This window comes from Epargyreus clarus, unplaced genomic scaffold (assembly GCF_041222505.1).
Source record: "Epargyreus clarus isolate Ecla_fem2 unplaced genomic scaffold, WU_Ecla_fem_2.2 ptg000009l, whole genome shotgun sequence".
NCBI classification, from domain to species: domain Eukaryota; kingdom Metazoa; phylum Arthropoda; class Insecta; order Lepidoptera; family Hesperiidae; genus Epargyreus; species Epargyreus clarus.
In genome coordinates, this window is record NW_027332217.1 from 14,031,685 (window position 1) to 14,053,848 (window position 22,164).

Sequence of the window (22,164 nt, forward strand, 5' to 3'; positions counted from 1 at the left end):
TATGAGCCTAATATTCTTCTGTTCATTCATTTTAAATATGGTTAAAATAATTATGTATGAGAATTTATTACTAATCTGTGGTAAAACTTAAAAATATGATGTGTTAGTTGTGCAGGTTATAAACTACAAAGGTATTTCGAAAGTGGTAAATTGCACACGAGTAAAGCTAAAAAAAAGTTTTACATCCATTACTTTTATGCTATTCCTACCCACGTAGGTAGGTATGTCAGTTGCAGGCACTTGTAAATATTCAATTTTACGATAAACTTTTCGAAAATAAAGTTACGGCAAATTTTCTGATGGAAATGTTCTCTGTAACTATATGTATATTCTATCTACAAAATTATTAGACTTATACAAATGTTATGTAGATAGTTATGCGTTACCAATATTACAGCGTATATGAGTACCTAGGTACTTTGGTATATAAGCAGTAATTCAAGTCATAGGTATGTGGTGCACAATAAGAAACGTGACAAAGTTTTTAATTATTAGACGTGAAAATCGCCAGCTGCGGAGTAGGAGGGATTTCAGTGGCCCCCATTTGACCGGCATTGCCATATTTGGCACGGCTCGAGTCTAAATATGGCTCGGGGCCAGCCCACCGCTCCGCCGCCGCGCGAGCGCCGCTCGCTTCCGACTCTATTATTTCTATTTACGAAATAAACTCAAAAATAAAAGCTCTATTTTAATACGGATTTCGGGCACCGAAACGTTCGCGGGTTCCCGGTTTCCTACGGATGTGTCGGGTTACGCGGCGCTCGCATCCCCGTCCCGCTCGCGGGGCGCGCTGACGTTTCGCGCGAGAGCGAGACGGCTAGCCGTCGAGGCGCGCGGGACGGAACCGCGCGAAGTCAGTCGCGGTCCGAGCGGCCGAGTCGTCAGTCCCGCCCTCGGTTCTTTCGCGTTTTCGGTCAGTCTCCGTTCGTCGTTCGAACGGTGAAGTGTGCAAGGCGCGTCTGCGCACCGGTTACTGTGGCGTACTGCGAGGTTATAATGGACGCGCCCGGCGGAGCGCGGGAGCCCCGCTTCGGGTCGTCGTACGGCATGGGACTCCTCGGCGAAGTGCCGGACATGTACGGCGGAGGGCGGCCGGCCAGCTCGCTCGGCGGCGGGCTGCGGCCCGGCATGCAGCCGTGCCCGGTGCCGCGCGGGGTGAAGAGACCCTCGGACCAGTGCTACGATGAGCGGCCCTCGCAGAGCCTGGGCCTCGAGCACTGCCCCATGCCCGACATCGCCGACGACGGCTACGCCTCCCTGCAGCCCAAGAAGTCACCTCCGTCCAACGGCAAGAAGACCAAGGGTCGCGTCAAAATCAAAATGGAGTACATTGACAACAAGCTCCGGCGGTACACCACTTTCTCCAAGCGGAAGACGGGGATCATGAAGAAGGTGGGTGCCGGACCACTTTTGGCAATATTCCATATGACAGGATTGGCCGCTGCATGTTACTGTGGAAGTGCATCACATTCCTCTTAATTCATCAGCAGTGTATCGGGGATAGGGCAGTGTCCACTACAGTTCTTATAGTGAAAAGATTTATAAAAATGTAGAAAGCGAGCCCATTCGAACCTTGCAATCAAAACATATTTATCATAAAATCAATATAAGTAAATATTTACTTCTGATCAATCAGTTCTAAAAATATGTTAGAAATAATTGCAATCATTAATGATATAATAAACTGCAATTATGTTCTTAAAAAAAGTATAATGATAAGTGATTTTAAGTATTCCGTTTAAAATTCAACATAAAAAAATGCATAAATTGTTTATGATTGACATTATTGAATATAAATACAAAAAGATTATGGTACAATTATTCTAAAGTTAATTTGCAGTGTGTTTTAGTATTTAAAATAAATGAAAACATTTGTTGTTTACTTAGTTTTGCTCTCTAACTCAGTATGAATCATACTTGAGAAATCTTTGAAATTACACTGTATACAAAGTATTAACCAGAAATTGTATTTTAAATTTGAGTAGAATGGTGCTTGGGGTTGTAATAAATGTAATTTAATTTTATTTTGGCTTTAAAATTATTGAAATAATAACATCTGAAATGTTGGTTTAGGTTATATTCGAAACTTGGGCCAAACTCAATGGAATATTGCTGAAAAGGTGTCCCAATGCATGTTTTCTATCTAATTAAGGCTATTTTAATTAAATCGGCTCCAAAAAAGTGTTATTTCACTGTAAATCTAGTGTTTATGTGAACATTTGTGATGAAAGTTTTGACAGCTGTCATCTGATAAACATTTTAGTAAGTATTACAGAGGCCTTTTAAACCGTATCTAACAACTATAATTACAGTAGCAGTACAAATTACATTCCCAAAAATAATTTTCGTGTTTAAAAAGTCATGAAAATGAGATAGTAAAAGTTAATTGTTTTCATTTCTCGAGTGACAGCTGACGTAAGTTGTTTGAAGTGGTGTCACGAGATGGCGCTAGTTGTTCCAAAACTGAAGTGAAGTCGTGTAATTATTTTTAATTACGTGATTCAGGTTTACGATATTATTCAGTTTAATCTTTTTGCGTATTACGAATATCATATTTATCGTAAATAATCAAAATACATACGAGATTCACTAAAAAAATCAAAGTTTGTCTAGGAGGAAGGTTTTCTATTAATAAATAGGAAAAAACTGAAAGTGCTAAGAATGTTAATCGCCGGATTGATGTTTTTAAATAGCTCCATCGTAATTATGTGGAACCATGACACATTTTGCGACGTGGTAGCTGTAGGTGCGTTATCAGTTAGTCTGTACGTAGGACTAGCTTTCCGCCCGCGTTAGATGGAAAGATACTATGCATCTTCTGATTGAGTGAAACACACTCAAAATTTTATTTAATTTCCTAAATCTGAAATACTTTGCATGTTGCATAGACCAGATGTGTCACACATGAGAAGAAAGTTTTTTATGGTCTGTGTCAAAATTAATATTATCTATACATAATCCATAAAAAATATATCGTTCGAAATTCAAAATAAACATTATATTTAATATCTATCCAACGAAGGGAAATTAGTCAGCATCCATTTTGTCATACCATAGGTCCTGGGTTCTAGCTACCATAATCACAATTTTTTCAAAAAATATATTCCTAACACTACGGCTCATAGCTATCAAACAAAAAAAGGCAATTTTAAAAGAGAAGTTCCCAAACAACAAAGTTACTTATAGGTAATAATGTTAAAACTGCATTAATATTATTCTATATTCATTCATTATTAATATACATATATGTTAAGTACACAGAATATGTAAAGTTACCTTTTGTCATAAACAATAAATCATAATTAATCTGTGCTCTTGTCAGTCCATACTAACTAGTTATAAACGCTATAATTGGTGCCTATGTTTATGAACGACAGGCTTTTTTATTAATAAAATTGTTGACAGGAAGAATAGTTTTGCCTGTAATTAGAAATATTAGAATGGTTATTGCAAACAAGCATGATAATTTATAATTAATTCAAATACTTCACTTTGGATTTATTATATTGCACTTATGTCATATTATATATCACATATCAGTAAATAGTATGATAGCAATTGTGTGTTACATTTCAATTGAGCTTACCTTAGTAAGGCAATAAATATATAATATGGTAAGAGAAAAAACAATGCTATTTTGTCATGCACCTAAGTTAGCTGAAATACTAAATAATTAACATACATAGATAGATTTCAATTATTTGTTAATTTCATTTACAAATTTCAAAAATATAAAAGCTATTGATATATGCTATCATTCTTTTAGACTACTTTGTATTATGTAAAACAGCAAGAACTGCATTTGATTGCATAACTATTGTGCAAGACTTACCACTTGTAGTCGAACTTCAAAGAATTTAAACCTCAGATCTCTTAATAGTATCAAACTTTAGTTTTGAGTTCTATCATCCATGAACATAATATTATAGCATATTGTCATAGATAAGTATAGATAACACACATTAAATGGCTTAAACGGCTGACACATTGTCAGCCGTTTAATGACTGTCATGGTGTAATTTACGCGGAACAATGCCGACATGTGGTGCAAAAACACGAAATCGAAGAAAAGGTGCGGAGTAATATCGTTTCATTCGTAAATTATCTAAAAACACTTTTTTTTAATATACATATTTCAAACGCGAAAATAGACGACAATGACAATTTCAATTGTCAAAATGGTTACATATTCTTGTGAGAACCTTTGCATATTGTACTATTTTCGAAAAATAAAACTATTTTCATACATCTAAACAACCCTTATGTACTGGGTATGCGCGTGCGCATATTCGACCATTAGGACGCATCAAGTACTGTACATTTGACGGACGGAGCTGCGCCCGCGCTTGACAACCACTAGTAATGAAGCTGCTGTCTGCGGCGGAAATAATTGATGTCCCCAATACGGAATGTTAAGTCTATGCAAATGAATTTAATGCTAGTGATATTGACACTGCCGTCTTAAGGTCATATTTTTAGCGATATCATACTTTTGGTTCGGGGATACCCCAGAGTTATGATTCTGGCGTGTTGCGTTGTGGAATCGAAGTTTTTTAAGGTATGTAAAATTGTAAAACTTAGAAGTTTAGTTATTTTTATCAAGGAAGGAAAACATCGTGCGAAAAGCGTACATATCTATCAGTTCTTGAAAAAAGTTCTTAAAGGTACGTGAGGTCTATTCACCTATTGGCTAGGGTTTACGGCCTGAACCATTCTCATTCGGAGAGGAAACACGTGACCAGGTCTGCTATATTTATAATACTTTTTTATTTTAGATAGGATAATAACTTTATTTGGATTTTACAAGGAGTGCTAATTCATAGGAAAGGTTACGTATGCACCCAAGTCGAGATTATTTTGCTGTCATACTTACACATACATACATAAGACTAATTAAGACTAATTAAGATTACAATACTAGAAACTTACAACTTGACAATTGAATTAATTCGAAGTAATGACATATTTAATAGTAATAAGCGTGCTTTACGTAACAAGAATCCCTTTAATTATTAAAGGTACTGGATGTGGCTTCATTACGTCAGCCCGCGTACGTCCGTCAGATATGCAGGAGTCGTTCTTTGATCCGCCGGTAAAGGCCTACGCACTCGTCTAAGCACCATTTAAATGTAGTATTGTTAACTGATTTCATTTCAATTTAATTTAATTCTTTGTCTAATTAGTATTTTAGTGCTTTTAAAGCGTACTAAAATAACTTCTCTTCCTTTGGGAAGTCTGTTAATAAGTATTGACGTTAGATATACGTACAGCCACGTAGATCCGTATCTACGTGCCCGTGCTGTGCCTATGTAGCTGACCCGGCAAACTTTGTACCGCCTCAAAATCTATTTATCAAATATATTTCATATAGAATATAGCCTATGTTACTCGTAGATAATGTAGTTTTCGAATGGTGAAAGAATTTTTAAAATCGGTCCAGTAGTTTTTGAGCCTATTCATGACAATCAAACAAACAAACAAAGTTTTCTTCTTTATAATATTAGTATAGATTTTATATTGTACGTTCAATGTTTGTAGATGTAAATGGGGTCCCAAAAAGTATTTTTTTGTTTCAAACTTTCTGAATATTATACAGTTTATATTTTTTCACTTGCGTTCTTGATGTTGTTGACGTTTAGTCTATTGTTTTCACAAGTCAACAGACAGTTTTATTTACAAGCGAGCATGCAGTCCACCTGATGGTAAATGGTCACTGACCGTTTGACATCTGTAACCATAACAGCGGGGGTTCTAGCACCTTTAATACAATGTAGCATCGATCATTTATAGTGCAATTACTCCCGTTTGCAAACCATTAGTAGGTTAATGATGCAAAAAGCTTATGCTCATCAGGTACCAGCGCCGTGGGTCCTGAGCGCTTGTCGCCCAGCGGGGCACTGGATGGGCTTGTTAGTGGAACATGCTCGCCGTCAACTTGTCGGAACTTGCCCTTTTCAACTAACATTGTATGCATTATTTGTGAGGCTACTGGGTTGTTTCGGTCGAGGTAATATTAGGACAGAATTTATCGATGAGTATATCAATTTCGAAGTTATGGAAGTGTAATGTATGGATTATTGGGGCTGATCGTTTGGTCTCATAAGCTTTAGATGAGTTTTAAAACTGAGGTCTGCGGCATTAAGAGCGTACAATGCTTATATTTTTATCCTTTCCTATACCGTGTATCTTCTTCGTCGTTGTCTTCATTTCTGAAGGTCGTGCTCGTTCTGGTAAGCCTCTGTGGATGATCTGACGTGCTTCCATGTTACCCGGTCTTCAGCTTGTCTTTGAGCGGTTGTTACTGGAAGGCCCGTAATTTCTTTTATGGAGTCAGATCATCGGCTAGGTGATCAGCCTCTAGGTCTTTTCCCGTCCACTTTGCCTACCACAACCAGCTTTTCAAGGTTGTCTGGATCTCTTCGTGCTATGTGGCCATAGTAGGTTAGAATGCGCTGGTAGATATACCGTGTATATCTATTCGAATTTATTCGTTTCAAAATTCCCGGAAACGCAAACCCAATAACTCGTCAGTGCAGCGAACTGATCTCAAATGTCCGCGAGAGTAATTACACCGCCGCGGGGACTCGCCGCGACACGACATTTGTGCTTCGGTATGCTTCGGAACAAAGATTCACCGACAGCGTACTGGGCTGTAAAGAAAATCTCAGAAGCAATCCGTTCATTTAAAGAAGTAGTGGTTTAGAAGCAGTCTGCTTGATAGAATATGTGTGATAGTTTGCAGAGTAACAGATAATGTATGTAATGATAATCGCTGTAACGTATCGCTGCTTTAAAATGTAGATGTTATAACAGTAATAAAAAGTTTTTATCTGAAGATTAATGACAATAGGTATTTGTTTGTAAGAATCCGAAAGCAATTAATGATATAATTTTTGCACTCTTTGAAGAACAATCTAATAGATTTGATTTAAATTTCAAAAATACAAATTGAGTGAAAATATGTCGTATATTTAACGATAAAATAGTACATTACGATACGCGGACGAAAAATTTTTTTCTGACAAGTGTGAGTTTGCAGGCCGAGCCGCAGGCGAGGACTGCAATCACACGAGTCAGAAAAACATTTTTCGTCCGCGTGTTGTATAAAATTTTATATTACGGGGTCGGAAATGGGGGTTTTGCGCACGCGAAGCGTGCGTAAAACGTCCATTTACGCACGCCGTGATATAAATGAAATTATTCATATTTTGACGACTGAACCAAAAGTCCAACAATGTATTAGACATCTACTCAGTGTCCGAAAATACCCGAAAACAAACATATGATCATATTATACATCATCATACAATAATAATTACGTAAACAAGGAATTTAATTTTTATGTTAACGTTATTTAACAAACAATTAACGGAAAAGTATTGATTTATGTCATCTATTTGGCCATAAGCAGAATAAAATCGTAAATATATATTTCATGCGAATTCTAAATATAGGTATCTTTATTTCAAATTTTATGATATTACTAGCTGACCCGGAAAACGTTGTGTTGTCATATAAATAAAAAAATGTTAAGGGTGAACAACCTTATCACTTAGGCGGTATGAAAAATGGATAGTAGCCGATTGTCAGACCTACTGAATATGCATATAAAATTTTGTGAAAAACGATAAAGCCGTTTCGGAGGAGTACGGTAACATTGACACGTGAATTTTATAACTATATAAGATTACATTTGCTCATCAACTAGAAATTAATCAAATATTAAATATACATTCAAAAGTATGTAAAGGTATAATTGTGCTAAAAGATCGGAACGGATACAATGTTATTAAATTCAAGACAAACACGACGGAATTATATTGTAAAATAAAAATTAAATGTCTTCATTGAAAATAAACCCGTCAGATAATCAGATGAAGCTGCATCACGATTAAGGCACGGGAAGATTCCAAAACGAAGGAAGTGGTGAACATTGTAGTGAAATAAGACCCTTAGTCTATGATAGCTTTCATTTTAAAGAGCTTTGTCCGCAGCGGGAATAAATTATACAGTCCGATATAGGCGTCCCGATATAGTCCTTAAAGAGGACATTTTAATAAATTTAAAATAACGATTATCGTTGTCTGGCAGAGTCGTGATTTCGTTAGGTTCGTGGTTGGGTCTAGGGCCGGAATAAGTCGTCACGAGCGATTACTAAATTAATTAGGAACCAGCTCGGATGTAGATTGCGACTGAGATTATTTTCCCACACGACCCGGTGGTACGATCTCGGAGATTTTGTAACTATTGTCGAGTGTCGGGGCAGGTAACGTACGCGTGTCTACGATTTATAAATTTTATCAACGATTGCCACGCCCGATTCGGCGGGCGATAATCGATAAAATCTTCATAAAGATCGAATTATTCTCTTGAAATTTACGGCTGGATTATATCTGGAGTTATTGCGACGTTCATGTCCAAATAATATCGGGGGAATTTATGTTCGATCGGCAGTCGGTAATAAGACAGAGGGGTGATGGACGATTGGCGGTAACGCGATCTGCGGATAAGAGCCATTTTTACACGGTCTTATCCGTTTAAATTTTACAACCTATCTTCCTTGCGTTTACTCCTGTTGAAATTATGAAGCTCAACCTATTTCTCTGTGATGTAAAAATTTTCATCTAGCAAATGAATTAGTAAATTTGATTTTGTAATTTCAAGTTACTATTGGAGCAATTATTTTATTAATTTTGATTGTGTATTATGTGTGGTAAATTCCAAATTTATTTTCCTCGACAGATTGTATTAATCATTGGTATGCCATGTAATTTTGTTTTATTTATCCTGTGGCACGTTACGGGATTTATTGTATAATATATTAATATGTTGTATTAATATATTAAACTATAGTTTTATCAGGTCTAACTTGCGTTTATCATTATAATAATTTCAAAAAACACTAAGGAAAATTGTAGGTACTACGTAATACCTAAATAGCTTTGTTTTGTGTTATTTTTTGTATCTTAGGTAAGTAAACCATGTTACTAACATTTATAGACACACTGCCTATAGATGTTACTAATATAGAGCAAGTTTTAGCGGCAAGCCGAAATGAAACAATTATATGTTGCGTAGAGTCGATATATGTAAATAGCTTTGTTTTGTGTTATTTTTTTATCTTAGGTAAGTAAACCATGTTACTAACATTTATAGGCACATGGCCTATAGATGTTATAGTCCGCGTAAAACTGCTAGTCCGCTCTGAATATAGAAACGAATAGCGTCGCCATAGCAAATTGTATGACTACACCTGCTCGCAACAAATTCAGAGCTGACTAGCAGTTTGGTTTGGTGCGGCCTATACTAACATTTATAGGCACATGGCCTGTAGATGTTAGTAATATAGAGCAAGTTTTAGAGGCAAGCCGAAATGAAACAATTATATGTTGCGTACAGTAATTACGGCGCGGCGTCTGACCCATATCTCACGGTTATTTTGTAACGCTCGAGATTCGAGATGTGTTTAGCTCTTTTGAGAAAACGTTGTTTGGATTTTACGGATTCCTTGGGACTTCCTTTATCTGGTTCGATTGTTGTTGTTACTGTACCACTAGTATGAGTTTTTACGTTTCTACAAAAATGACTGTTGGTATTTGTTTACGTATTTGCCCATACATTTCCAATCAGCGCCCCTAGTAGATTGTATCAAAACTGATTGGAAATGTATGGGAAATACGTAATAAAAACAGTCATTTTTGTTAAAACGTAAAAACTCATACTAAAGGTACTGAAGGTGTTTGTTTGCTTGTGAATTACTTCTATCTAGGTCTTTGTACATTTAGGAATAATTTTATTATTTCTTTATTAGTCCATGAAAATGTTAGACATCCATTTATTGGCGCCACACCAAGTCGTTTGATTGTTTTGACATGATTCAATACATTTCACATCTGAACTAAATGTTTTTCTTATTAGTTTTTATATTTTTCATCTTTATAGTTAAGGCGTCCATTATATTGATTATCCTCTGGGTCTCCCTCTGAATTAAGTTGGTACCTATTGTCCTTAGATTATTATAACTATATCTATAATATTTTAAGAGTTTTATTTATAGATACCGTAGGGTCTAATGCCCTTTTGGTTACTATACGAGAAATTCGTCTCTAGTAAGTAGATAGTGATAGGATTTGTGATCATACCAGTTAGAAAAATGATATTAATAATAATTTTAGCTCAAAATTTAACGTTCGTTAGTCTGATTGTGCAGATTAAATATGAAATTATTTTTGTAGTAGACTGTTCTCTGTACTATTTTTTTTGTTCTTCATTAATAATTACTGGAACTCAAGTAGATACTTAAAAGTTAACAATACAATACAAAACAATACGTAAATTTACGGCGAACATTTAAGAAAATTACAATTGTACGTAATAAAATAAGATAACGTCGTTTAAATCATTTCTGCAATACTCATACGCCGTTTAATTAACTCATTACATACCGTTTTAAAATTCGGCTACTGTTATGAATGGTTGTTTTTTATTAACGGAGATAAGTCCTGATATACGGAAAGGGTAAGATAATATCTGACTCGTAAAAATGAATTTATTGGCTTAAAACAACACGAAGTAAAACACGTCCAATATTTTTTGCTTTTGAAAGTGCAAGCTCACTTTTTAAAATAATATAATTTCCTTTTAATATCATTATTCGTAATGAACTTGGTTATTTGTATGTCAGCTTCAGAAGGTTGATAAATAAATTCGGAAGTATGAAACGAGGAGCATAATTTTTAATTCAAATTGAGCTTAAAATGTGTTTGGATTGTAATGGTACAATCTGGCAATTTTACTCAAAAAAAATTATTTTTTGATAATTGCTGGTAAGATTTATGCTTTTTTGACATAAATTGAAATACGAAGCCGAATGTATGTAATATTTTGTTATTTAGTTTATACTGTCTACTTCGTTTGATTAATAAGTAAATTTTTTGTTCGCATGATTCGCAAGATTTACCGCCTAAGCAAGCCATTAACTAGGAGTTCACGTCTCACCAAGAGTATTGGCCACTATAACGAGACCTCTACGCAAACTACTGTTTCACTTCATTAAGGTTAATGCGCTCTGGTCGCAGGCAGGAGAGGTCGGGGAGGTGAAGATTGATTGGCTAGTGGAAAGGGAACCTAGCGTGTCGGCCCGCCCCCCAGCCACCGACACTTAGCGTGAACGCCTTACTGTTATGCGCGCCTAGTACTCGGGTGTCATTGCGGAGCCAGTTTCGTATGAAACCTCGTTTTATTTTTACTCTACCCAGCTTTCTAAACCTAGTAAGATCGATGTTAATTAATTTGAAAGCCATCAACGGGTTGACAAAAAGTTGACTTTGAAATTGAATGAAATGAATATTCCCACGCAAAACGGATTCGATGTTTATGTTCAAAAATTCATTCTAACATCAATCTTCCGCACAGGTTAGCCCTAGACAGATGACAGTCCGGTTGCACTGATTACTCGACGATCGACAGTGTCTCGATGTCTGTTCGACTAATCGGCGAATTTATCGGCCGGACACTAGTTCGTTAGGCGTCGGACAGTATCAAAGGGTTCCCGGGATCACGACTAAAATGTTCACGAGGCGAGTTTTCGAGAAAATCGCTCGTAAATGCGCACGATTATGAAGGACCGCATTATTCGAGTGTCGGTCAAGTGTAACAAGCGATTGTTTTGCCGAATCACCCGGCGATGTGACCACGATTCTTCGAATCCGACCGTAAGATATTCAGGAATGTTTTAAATGTACTACTACATGTTACCTTAACTAAATGTACATTAAGGTAAATTTAATCAATGAGCAAACAAAATGTGCTTAATTAAAAATCAATTCACTGAAGCATCCGAAACTTTTAAATGAAACGGCATACTTGGTATAATTGCGCAGGGAGGCATGCAGTGATGCGTATTCTTTGCAAAGCGCCAACCAAACGTCTTGACGATTTACCAAATGGCCACATTATAATGTTAAGAAGCTTCGGCTTATAAATAGTTAATTGAAAAGCAAAGGTGTGCAACTCTTCTGCAAGTACAGGTGAATTAAAATACACGAATGCCGATGACGTGTACGACGTTGAAATATGTTGAGTTTTGTATTTTTTTACATTTTTCCCATAATTGGTCATTATATCTGTTTAATGAACAATAAGAGTTGACGTGAGGACATCTGTTACATGTGTTGTAAATAATATTTTTTCTCGTTGAAAATTGTAAGATTTATTGCAAGTCGCCCGTCGCATTTGTTGACCGTTATTAAACTCAAATACATAAATAGTAAATTTACTATTCATCCAAGTAGGTATAACGTGAATTTGTTTAAATTTTAATAGATTATATTTTAATTTTATAAGAAACGTAACACCAAAGTACTTTTTATCCACTTCAAAGCTTTTGTATGTATTTTCGGCTCTACTTTAATTTTCGGTGTATGTATTTGAAAAATATTTATTATAAAAAAATATTTTTCGCTTAGCTAACCCTTAATAAAAGCAGTAACCCGTTTTAATACATAGGCTATTGTTTCTTATTTTACATTAATAATAATAATAATGATATACTTTGTATTACCCATAAATAGAAATATACACAAGGAAAATTTATAATTTTAAAAATACAATAGCTGGTCTTATCGCTAATCAGCACATTGTTTAAATTTGACTTTTGTTAAATTGACAGTATAAACAATAAATGTAAATTAAAGTATAATATGCGGTAAAAAAATTAAATCAAAATTTAATTTAATAATTTTATTTACTTAGTTTATACATATTATATACTTATATTCAATTTTGGCTTTTCTCAACTATGCTTAACTCTCAGTCTTCTGTGCGCGAAAAAACTGAGCCAAAAATCCGCATCATGTATTAAAAAATAGAAAAATCAATCAGTACTTTTTGGTTAATCCTACAGCCTTTATCGAGTTACGTGCGAACCGTAGGCCGTCTTGAATCAATAAGCAGAGTATGGTCCGATATCGCGATTAATTACGTTGAATAGAAGCGGACGGTGTATCTGAGCTAATAAATACGAAACAGATAAGAGATAAGGTTTTTGCGCGCGTTTTTCAGCGGGCACGCACAATGAGCGGGATCGCATTACACTTGCAGATAGATCCGGTCATTATCGCTTGTAATGAGCAGCCTGTGGACAAACACCGCTCGGGTGGGTTGCAACACGTGAACTGACAGCGGGCTGGTCTTTTTACATGAAAGTAGAAGACTATACCATCATATGACGTTAATTGTGGCTTCTGCCTGTGCTTAACCCGAACCCTATGGACAGACACCGTTCGGTCGGGTTGCAACACGTGAACTGACAGCGGGCTGGTCTTTTTATATGAAAGTAGAAGACTGTACCACCATATGCCATTGCAAGGCGAAGATTAGTTAGGTTAGATTTTTTCATGAATTGCGATGTAGAATGTGATAATCAAATTATATTGATAGGTACAAAACAATTATAAATATCAGAAGAGAACAAGTATAAACTTTAATCTTTTCAAGCGGAAAAACTTTTATGTAAGTTCTGTTATACTGACTCTAAAATTTTGCGTAATATTTTTGTCGCTATCGTTACTGATTGGGGCAGTTCGTTCGTTCCCGTAAGTGTGACGGGATCCGGTTTGGACTACGGGATAGCTCCGTGGGATAAATATGGCGACTCTTTTTTGATCCCGTTCCCTAGAAGCGATATTTTCTTCATGATACATACATGCACTATTATTTTGATAAATGTTAGCATAAGTATAAAAAATATACGTAGCTTAAGTACCTCATATGTAAATTAATGCATTTTTATTTATTATGGCGTAAAATTAATAGTTTTTATTTTACAATGCTATTAAATTGATTGTTTTAAAGTTCACTACAAAAAAATGCTATCTCATTCTTGTTTGTGTGCTTAGCATGACGTATAAAATTAACATTTATTATCTATTTCCTTAATTACAATTAAAATAGATGCACAGAAAGTGGATAAACATATTAGATTACGTCTGAGACATGCGCATTAATCTTGTGCGTTGAGAAAAAAATAGTTTGAAAATTCAAACATTTTATGGTCATACTAGTATCGGACACCTGCGCTTGCGCAACTGGTTCGATCGAAATAGTCCTTCAGGTGTGCCATCTAAACATGTCAGCGTGGCCACCGTAAATTAGAATTGTTTACACGTCCATGTGTCGCTATGAAATTGAATTCTGTTTGCTTATGAATTCTGCAAGAAGTCATAATACGGCTTGTCAGAAATGTTGCCAATTGTTGAGTAAACTTTGCTACAATGTTTGTTACGTATGGTTATTGCAATGTCACATTTAAGGCCAATTATAATTTTGAAACGGGAAGTGTCTGTTTTAGTATATTTTGGTTTCCAAGATTACGCGTCGTAATATTTTTCGTTTGCCATAAAATAATGTTAACGGTTACTGTTGTTGGTAATCGGTGTCGTCTTGTCAATTATTTTGGGTAAAACGAAAATATGTGCTTGTAATGTAAATTTAAATTGTGGAATTACTGCTACGCTTCGTTATTCGACAGGCAGATGTAATCTGTGGGAGACGTCGCGAAAAAATAACAGGAGATGCCCGCGCCCACCATAGCGCCCGGCGATATCTGCCTCCGTCAAAATATCCGACCTCGTAGCCAGCGGGGCCCCATCCATAATGTATCGGCATCGCGAATTTCATACATAAAACATTAACGAGTAAGTTTTTATTTGATTGCGCCCAGAGGAGAGAGCACGGTGCGTCGTTGTCGTTTTTTCGTCAATTAAAAAATCCACCAAACATCCAGATTTCGCTGGGAAACCTCCAGCCGGGGCCGTCTTCGTGCACACTTGCCACACGATGCTTTTTGCCACCGCCGTTTTCCAGAATGCGAGACGTTTGATGTGAAATGCATTTTGATGTGCTCCCTGCCATCTGAAGAATTTGGTCGTTAAAACACTCTTTTTGTCACTGTTTTGACAATGTTTTATTGCAGGTTATGTTCAGTGTTTAGCTTGATAAACCGCCAATTCAATTTTCTGTACCAAAAACAAATAGACTACTTGTACATTGTTCCGATCACGTCAATCCGCGATTCGTTCGGTGGCAGCCAGTGTAGCGGCGGCCGCCCACGCGAGCGGTTGTGCGGCGTCAGGCAAAGTCACTGAGTCGTCACGTGCGCGCCCACGGGACGCCTACCGACGCATAGCGTTGCGAAAAAAAACTAAATCTCGACATAACTTCCATTTTAACCTTGAAATATAAAGCCTCCGTTAAATTACTAACTATACGTGGGCCATTTGGGACGCTGTTTCCACTAACCTTTGTTCATTGTATTCCAGGCATTTAAGGCGCTCGAATTGTCATGCAGCTGTATTAAATCACGACAGGCTATAAAGACTAAAAATGTCGTAAAATCGTCGTGTATACTACGTATCAAATGTTTGTTTGAGAAAAAATCTAGAGCAACCTTCTGGTACATTACAACGACCATTAAAGCGGTCATAATTGTGCATAAACGCTGCGGCACAAGCTCTGTAATGAACCATTCGGATAATCTCAATAATTCTTGTGTCGCGTGTTAGTCGTTAATTAAGCTATTTGTCAGGTGGCGGGACAATTTACATTTCTCCCGGAGTCCCGGGGATCCGCTGTGAGGCGGGAGCATGGAAACGACGTATTATTATCCTTTTAGGGAGGGCGGCATCTCTAAGAGGCGCTTGCCTTCCACCGAACCTTTTATTGGGACCACCTGTGTTTGTTTGCTTGGACGTCTGAATTGTCCAGTAAATAAGGTTAGCGCAATATTTATTCGTTCCCCTTAATGCTATTTAGTGGCACTGTTGTTCATTTGCATAATATGGAGATGGGGGCCATTATTTTGCGCGAGAAAAATGTTATAAATTGATCTAAATCGTTCGCATTGAAGTCGCGTCGACTACTGGAAATTCAACCGACGACTCCATCTTTATCCTGAAACAAAGAAACGATCATCGACATAAACCTCGCTCCGATTGCAGATACATTAACATGTAAGCAACAGGCACTGGTACATCTTGTTGGACAGAGGTATAAAAATGTCTTGCAAGCAACACAATTCATGGGAACTCGTTCTGGTCACCGACAGGCCATCAAGTTGGTTCAGCTCGCAGGTGAAATGTATTGACAACTGGTCTTCCTTGATGCATATCGGTGTGATGGTATCGTGGTCGCGGCGCTTCAGTCGGCTCCTGTTACCCTCGGACCCGTTGCATTGTGGAGATCACAGATAAAGCTTGTTTATTTAGCACTAAAATTTATTCAGCCATGAGAGGCCATTAAGAAAAGAATTATTAACAGTCGGACAGGTTTACGTTCATAAGCTCTGGTAATAGCGTGCTGAGTTATGTTCTTTTTTTCGCGTGTTCCAGTAATGAATTGAATGTTAATAATATTTAATAAATTCATTTTTAATATAACTTCGCCGCTTAAAGTTATAAAAGTGTACACTCCCTTCGATCTGCGGTGGAATTGCGTTCGAGATAATTGGACATGGTTTAGTGCACGATAATGTTTCTCAATGAACTTCGTAAATCAAGGTCAAGTTAGCGCCTACGAAATGATAGTCTTGGACAACATTCGATAAATGGTAATAGGCGGACAGGAAACTTATGGAAGTCGATCGGCTGACACAATAAATTAAGGGCATGGCAGGACGGCCATTCATAAAGTAATCTCGCTTGTTTATGAATGAAACTGGCAACGAGCCTATAAACGTGCAATTATCGACACCACAGCTATTGATAGCGATACCGGTCACATTAAATTTGCATGTGACACTTGGTTTCATCTAGTAACTATAGATCGCATACTTAAAAGGCACAGCTCTATTGAATCAAGGATTGCCTATTGTTCCGTGGATTGGGCATTGTCGGTTCTAGAATCTATTGTTGTGTTATTAGGATCTGGTCCTTTGATTCGATCTTCCTTTTGTGTTTTAAATGAAATAGCTACTTACAATTCAGTGGCTTTGTGCGGGCTTAATGAGTTTAGTTAGCTTATCGTGAACAATTTATATTCGGATGCGTGTTTATTTCTCGATATGATGATAGCAATAAAAGCGTATGTATATAAATTCTATTATTAACAACGCATTGTTTTCATCTTAATGTCCAGCGGTAATTTTAACAATTAATGTAGTTTCAATACTGTCGATATAATTAAAAACGATCCAGTCTGCTGGGATCTTGATAAAATACATATACTGAACAGGTGTCAAGTGGTTATTCTTGAACGCAATTCCCATACAACCATCGTAACGATAGTACCAGTGATCTGTAATTATTGTTAAACCGTCGTTTACGCTAATCGCTCTTGTCGCCGGCAACCTGTCGCTGCCTCTGTCGCCCGCGGCGCTGCAATCTTTGATTATGTGCTGAATGACAATTTCAATATCGATACAGATTTTTGCTTCATAAACAAGCCAAACAACATTCACTTTGGCGTTTTCATTATCGGCTAATTGTTGCTAGAGCGAGTCCCTAGTAAATATGACGATTAAATCGACACGTCGATCGTGTGTTATAGGGTGTAATCGACCTACCGTCGTTACATTATTCCAAATTAAATTCAATGTGTGATGCTCGAGGGAATGTTATTCAGAAGATTCAATCCTAGTCCATGTAGCTCTGGGATTGTTGGCCATCGTTGTGTAGTTACACTGTTATATGTAGTATGTTATACGTATATATCGTAAGTCGCATGTGTATTTTATGGAGTTACAAACAAGATATTTTTAGACAGCTGCTTATATACACTAGGTACTTATTCTAGAAGTATACATATTTTTGAATGATATATTGGTTGATCTGAATAATTAACTCGGTATTGCATCTATCACTTTATTCATAAACAATTACGTTATTTTTCTGTTTTTTATCTGTTTTAAACATTTTTTCTCATACGCAGTAATTAACTTTTATCCAGAACACCACTTAAGTTCAGATACCGTATCATTGTTATCTTTCGCACACCTCCCAGCCTTCTTCTGTTCCAAATTCTCTCGTATATCAAGGCGACGCAATTTACATATTGTACCGCTATTCAAGGAAAGATCTTCGGACTGGTCCGTACTGAATCATTACCTTTTTTCCGTAATCAAGTTTCGAGCGCATCTGAGGAGAACTTAAAACAAACAACCAGCGCACTTCATCAAACTTAAATTTGCGCTCCGGTCATCGCAATTTGGGCTCTAAAGTGTTCATAATTGCTGAGTTATTATATTTTTTCGGGTATACATTCTGTGTTTTTATGTCCGTCTGTCGTTTTCGTGTAGTTTAACCATGATTAAGCGCGTGGCTTCCGATCTCGTAGTGAGAGATAATGAAGCGAGCCCACAACTTTCACTTTTCGATCATTACTGGCGTCTCGATCAGTTTAATGGGAGTGAGGGATCGGCAACCCCTCACGGCGCGTCAAGATTCTTAACTCAATTATTGAAAAATCCGTGAAGTAAAAGCGCCGTAATGGTATACAGGAAATAGAAATTATCGGCGTTCTTACACTTGGACGCGCCGATGATGATATTAAACTGAACGCATCCGTGGCATTGCAGAAATTTCTTGCGAATACCGATAAAGATTGCTTTATGTATAGTTTTTAGTTGAAGCTTAAATACACCTGTTTTTACATCAGACAGGATTAAAAAGTTCTAGAAATGTTTATTGTATAAAAGTAGGCATCTGAAGATATTTAATGTCAGTTCGTGCTTAATTTTGATTAAGGCCTTATGATGACGCGCCATTAGCGAAATGCCTGTAAGCGATAACGTAATCCAGGATTAACGTTATAACGCATATGAGGTCGTTAAGAAACTTGACGTAAAGCTCGTACTTTGTGTAAAGTTCTGATAGCGTAACTAACAACTAATGTTTTTCTGCACGTGATGTCTATAATGACGTACCGGCTGCAAATTAAGACCTAATCGTCTTGTTTGAAAATAATACTAAAGCGATAGGCAATGGATATTTTTTTCACATTGGACGCATGTCGCTGGTTATTTGTGTTTGATAATTTAGTAAATTGATACTTATTTATATTGAATTAAACTGGGTTTTGTTAAGCCATCTTGATACCATCTGTGATTTGTCATACTCAAGTTATACTGAAGAAAGTATATCTTAAATTAGAAATATGCCCAAATCCACTCAATTCATTTAGATTCAAGACTTCCTGGAAGAATCTATGAACACGCTTTTATTAGTATTCCACTTGACACTTGTTCTTGCTACTCGATTTTTGTAGAACGTTTCCCTTGTGCAACCAGATGCGTGCTAAAGCAGATAGTTTGGAAAGAGTTTACATATTTATTCGACATTGATGCTTAAAACACGTTCGAGCTCAAAAGTCTTTAATCCTGTTCTCGGTGAACTGGACGACCTTTATGCAAATGGCATAAGACCATCCTTGCCTTACGGGTACGATGACGTATAGATCTCGAGATGGCAAACAAAGCCACGTGGAGCCGTACGCGCGGGTAGACCGAAGACGGCCCGTTTAGACCTTTTACGATTAATCCAGTCGAGAGCTGCCCACAAATATGGCAACCCTGTTTCATAACCTGTTTTTGGGGTTTCCTCAGACCCTGGTGTAACATTATGCCGCGTTTGTGAGACTACACGTGCTTTATCAACCTTCGATGCTATATCCTTTTTTGGCCGACGGTCATTATTATGATTTCGTCCTATTTATGGAGTCGCTAGATTAGCATCCGTTTAATATTATCGTCCGTTCATTGGACGAATCTGTTCTTTGTCTACTAATCGTAGGCAATCATTCTCATTTGCCAATTAGGTCATAGTAATGCAAACAAGGAAGAGGAAATTCTTTCATGCGCGCTGTCAAAGTATTGCGGTAAGTAGTATGCACTTGTTGATAGATCTACCTCATTAATAAATCATGTATTTTTTTCTTGTTATCTCGTTTTTATGTTCATAAAGGCCTTCTATTAACCAGTCGGTGGTTAGTGAAATGATGTTGATATCCTAATGGGCTTGAATGTTACAAGTATAGCGATGAACACATAAATAATAACGATTGGACAGTTGGAGATAATTGTATTTATTAATGGCGCTTATCGCATCTCTAAGCTCTGCTGGCTCAAGAGCTATCTGGGATGAGATCTCACATATATCAAAATCGACAGCCGTAATGCTACCAACGAACCGGAGTTTCCTGAAAACTAATAAATGTTAATGTTTGCCGTTTAGTTGGGTATCGGCGTCACATAGAACCTGACCGTTCTAGAGTATTTAGAAATTATAGCGATATGTACCAAACAACACGAAAGAAAGCAACCGATTTGTTTTTATTTTTGTTGTTCTAAAAAAACACCTCTCAAAATGACATTAAAATGCTTCCATTTCATGAACTATAACTTTAATTATAATAATTGTAATGGTTTTGATAAATCCATTTCGAATCAGCAATGACATCCAATTTTCTCGCCCATTTGACTTTTCACCAAACTCCTGAAAATTTGAAAAAATATTGTTAATTGTCAACTACATTAAAATAGGTTTCTTATGCCGTAAACTGTTGTGATTCGATGGCATAGTGTATTTATGTAGTTTATATTCCCTTTTGCCCAGAATCGGTAGCCAGTCACCTTGCTCAAGGTGTCCTTCGCTTCATTACCATAGGAATTGCCGTCTGCGAGCCTCGATAATGGCCTCACACCTCCTGTCCCAGTGAAAGTGGATCGGGAGTATTAAAAATGTACAAATTCTGGAATGCTAATCCAACTTGTTTTTTGTTTTTAACCTGTGTTAGATTTATTTGTCTTGTATCATTTGTAGTAATAACATTTACACTCAATTCTATAAATGTATCTTCATTACTAAAGATACTTATTTTAATATCATTCTAATTTATTACTTCGGTCAGAAATAATTGAAAAATATATCATTATTTTTGTATTCGTATTGTAAGATACGTTAGAATTTTGTGTGCCATGGGAGACGAATACAAAAAATCCACTCCTTGAAACGAATATTGAAATCATTATATTGATGTATGTTTGTTGGTCATATCGAACCTGGAACCCTTTGCGTATCAGAATGTGTGGTGAATACTGAATGTCTCTAGGGTTTGTCATAAATACAAATCATTATTTTGTATTAGGTATACCTTATTGTTTGTGCTTGTTTTTCCAGATTTTCTTCAATTTAATGAAGCAGTACATTCTTATTTTACTTTGGGTAAATTCACTTATTTTTTGTAGGTAGGTACATACATAACATCATATAAACGTCAAATAACCTTTCGAACATCGAAACATGTGTGTGGTCATACACCACACGCGTTCACGACGTATATAACGATAAATCAACAGTTGTCAGCACTAACTTGACTTTGACTGGCATTTAGTTTTCTTTATTGCCTGCCAATAGGCTGCCTTAATGTACTAATCATTCTACATACAATGTTGCGTGGCTACCGTGCCACGCCTCACGCCTTTACTTTTTGTGATAAAGAAATAATTAATGGGTATCTAGTCCATAGGTACATTATTAACAACTATTATGTATTACTCTTAGATTTCTAGCCACTGCAATACAATCTTAGTTCTTTTAATTTAAAATATAGGAGTAGCAGACCAGCATGCAGTCCACCTGATGGTAAGTGGCTACTGCCGCCCATGGACATCTGTAATCAACCCAAGATAGGATTAGATATTCCTACCTGAGGTCGGCCACAGATGCGCCGCTACTCCTAACGACTAAGCTGGAACGCCTCGGAAAAGTATGTCTCCCTTACCAAACCTTTCAAACCAGAACACAACAGCGCTTAACACTGTAGTTATAAGGCAGAAATAAGTGTGGCGGTGGTACCGCCGGAGTCGAACCACAAAGGGTTCTACCACCTTCAAAACCTTAGTGTAGGAGTTATGGATGAAGCTGATCACGAATGTGTTGGTTGTGGGAAACTAAGTCGGAATGCCTTGTGTCCCTGTGAGCCCCGTAGTGGAAAGTTGTAGAATGTGATTTTCAAACCAGAGCACCAGTAGTGATTAACGCTGCCTTTACCGCGCTTAAGGCTTTAGCGTCATGGTTACAAGGATGTGGTGCGGTAAGACATTCATACGACATATTTCAATGTTGTCAGGGGTAGCAATGCTTTTGTGGCTCACTAAAGGTAGAACTTATA

At 36.9% G+C, this 22,164-nt stretch overlaps 1 protein-coding gene across 2 annotated transcripts in view; it reads left to right on the forward strand.

Annotated features, from left to right (window-relative positions):
- The first annotated feature begins 869 nt into the window (after positions 1–869).
- bs (serum response factor blistered) overlaps positions 870–22,164 on the forward strand; it is a 311,048-nt gene continuing 289,753 nt past the window's right edge. For both annotated transcript variants that reach the window (XM_073076805.1, XM_073076806.1), the window contains exon 1: positions 870–1,392. In XM_073076805.1, the coding sequence (XP_072932906.1) occupies positions 997–1,392 (396 nt within the window). In that variant the 5' untranslated portion in view covers positions 870–996. The remainder of the gene's footprint in view (positions 1,393–22,164) is intronic.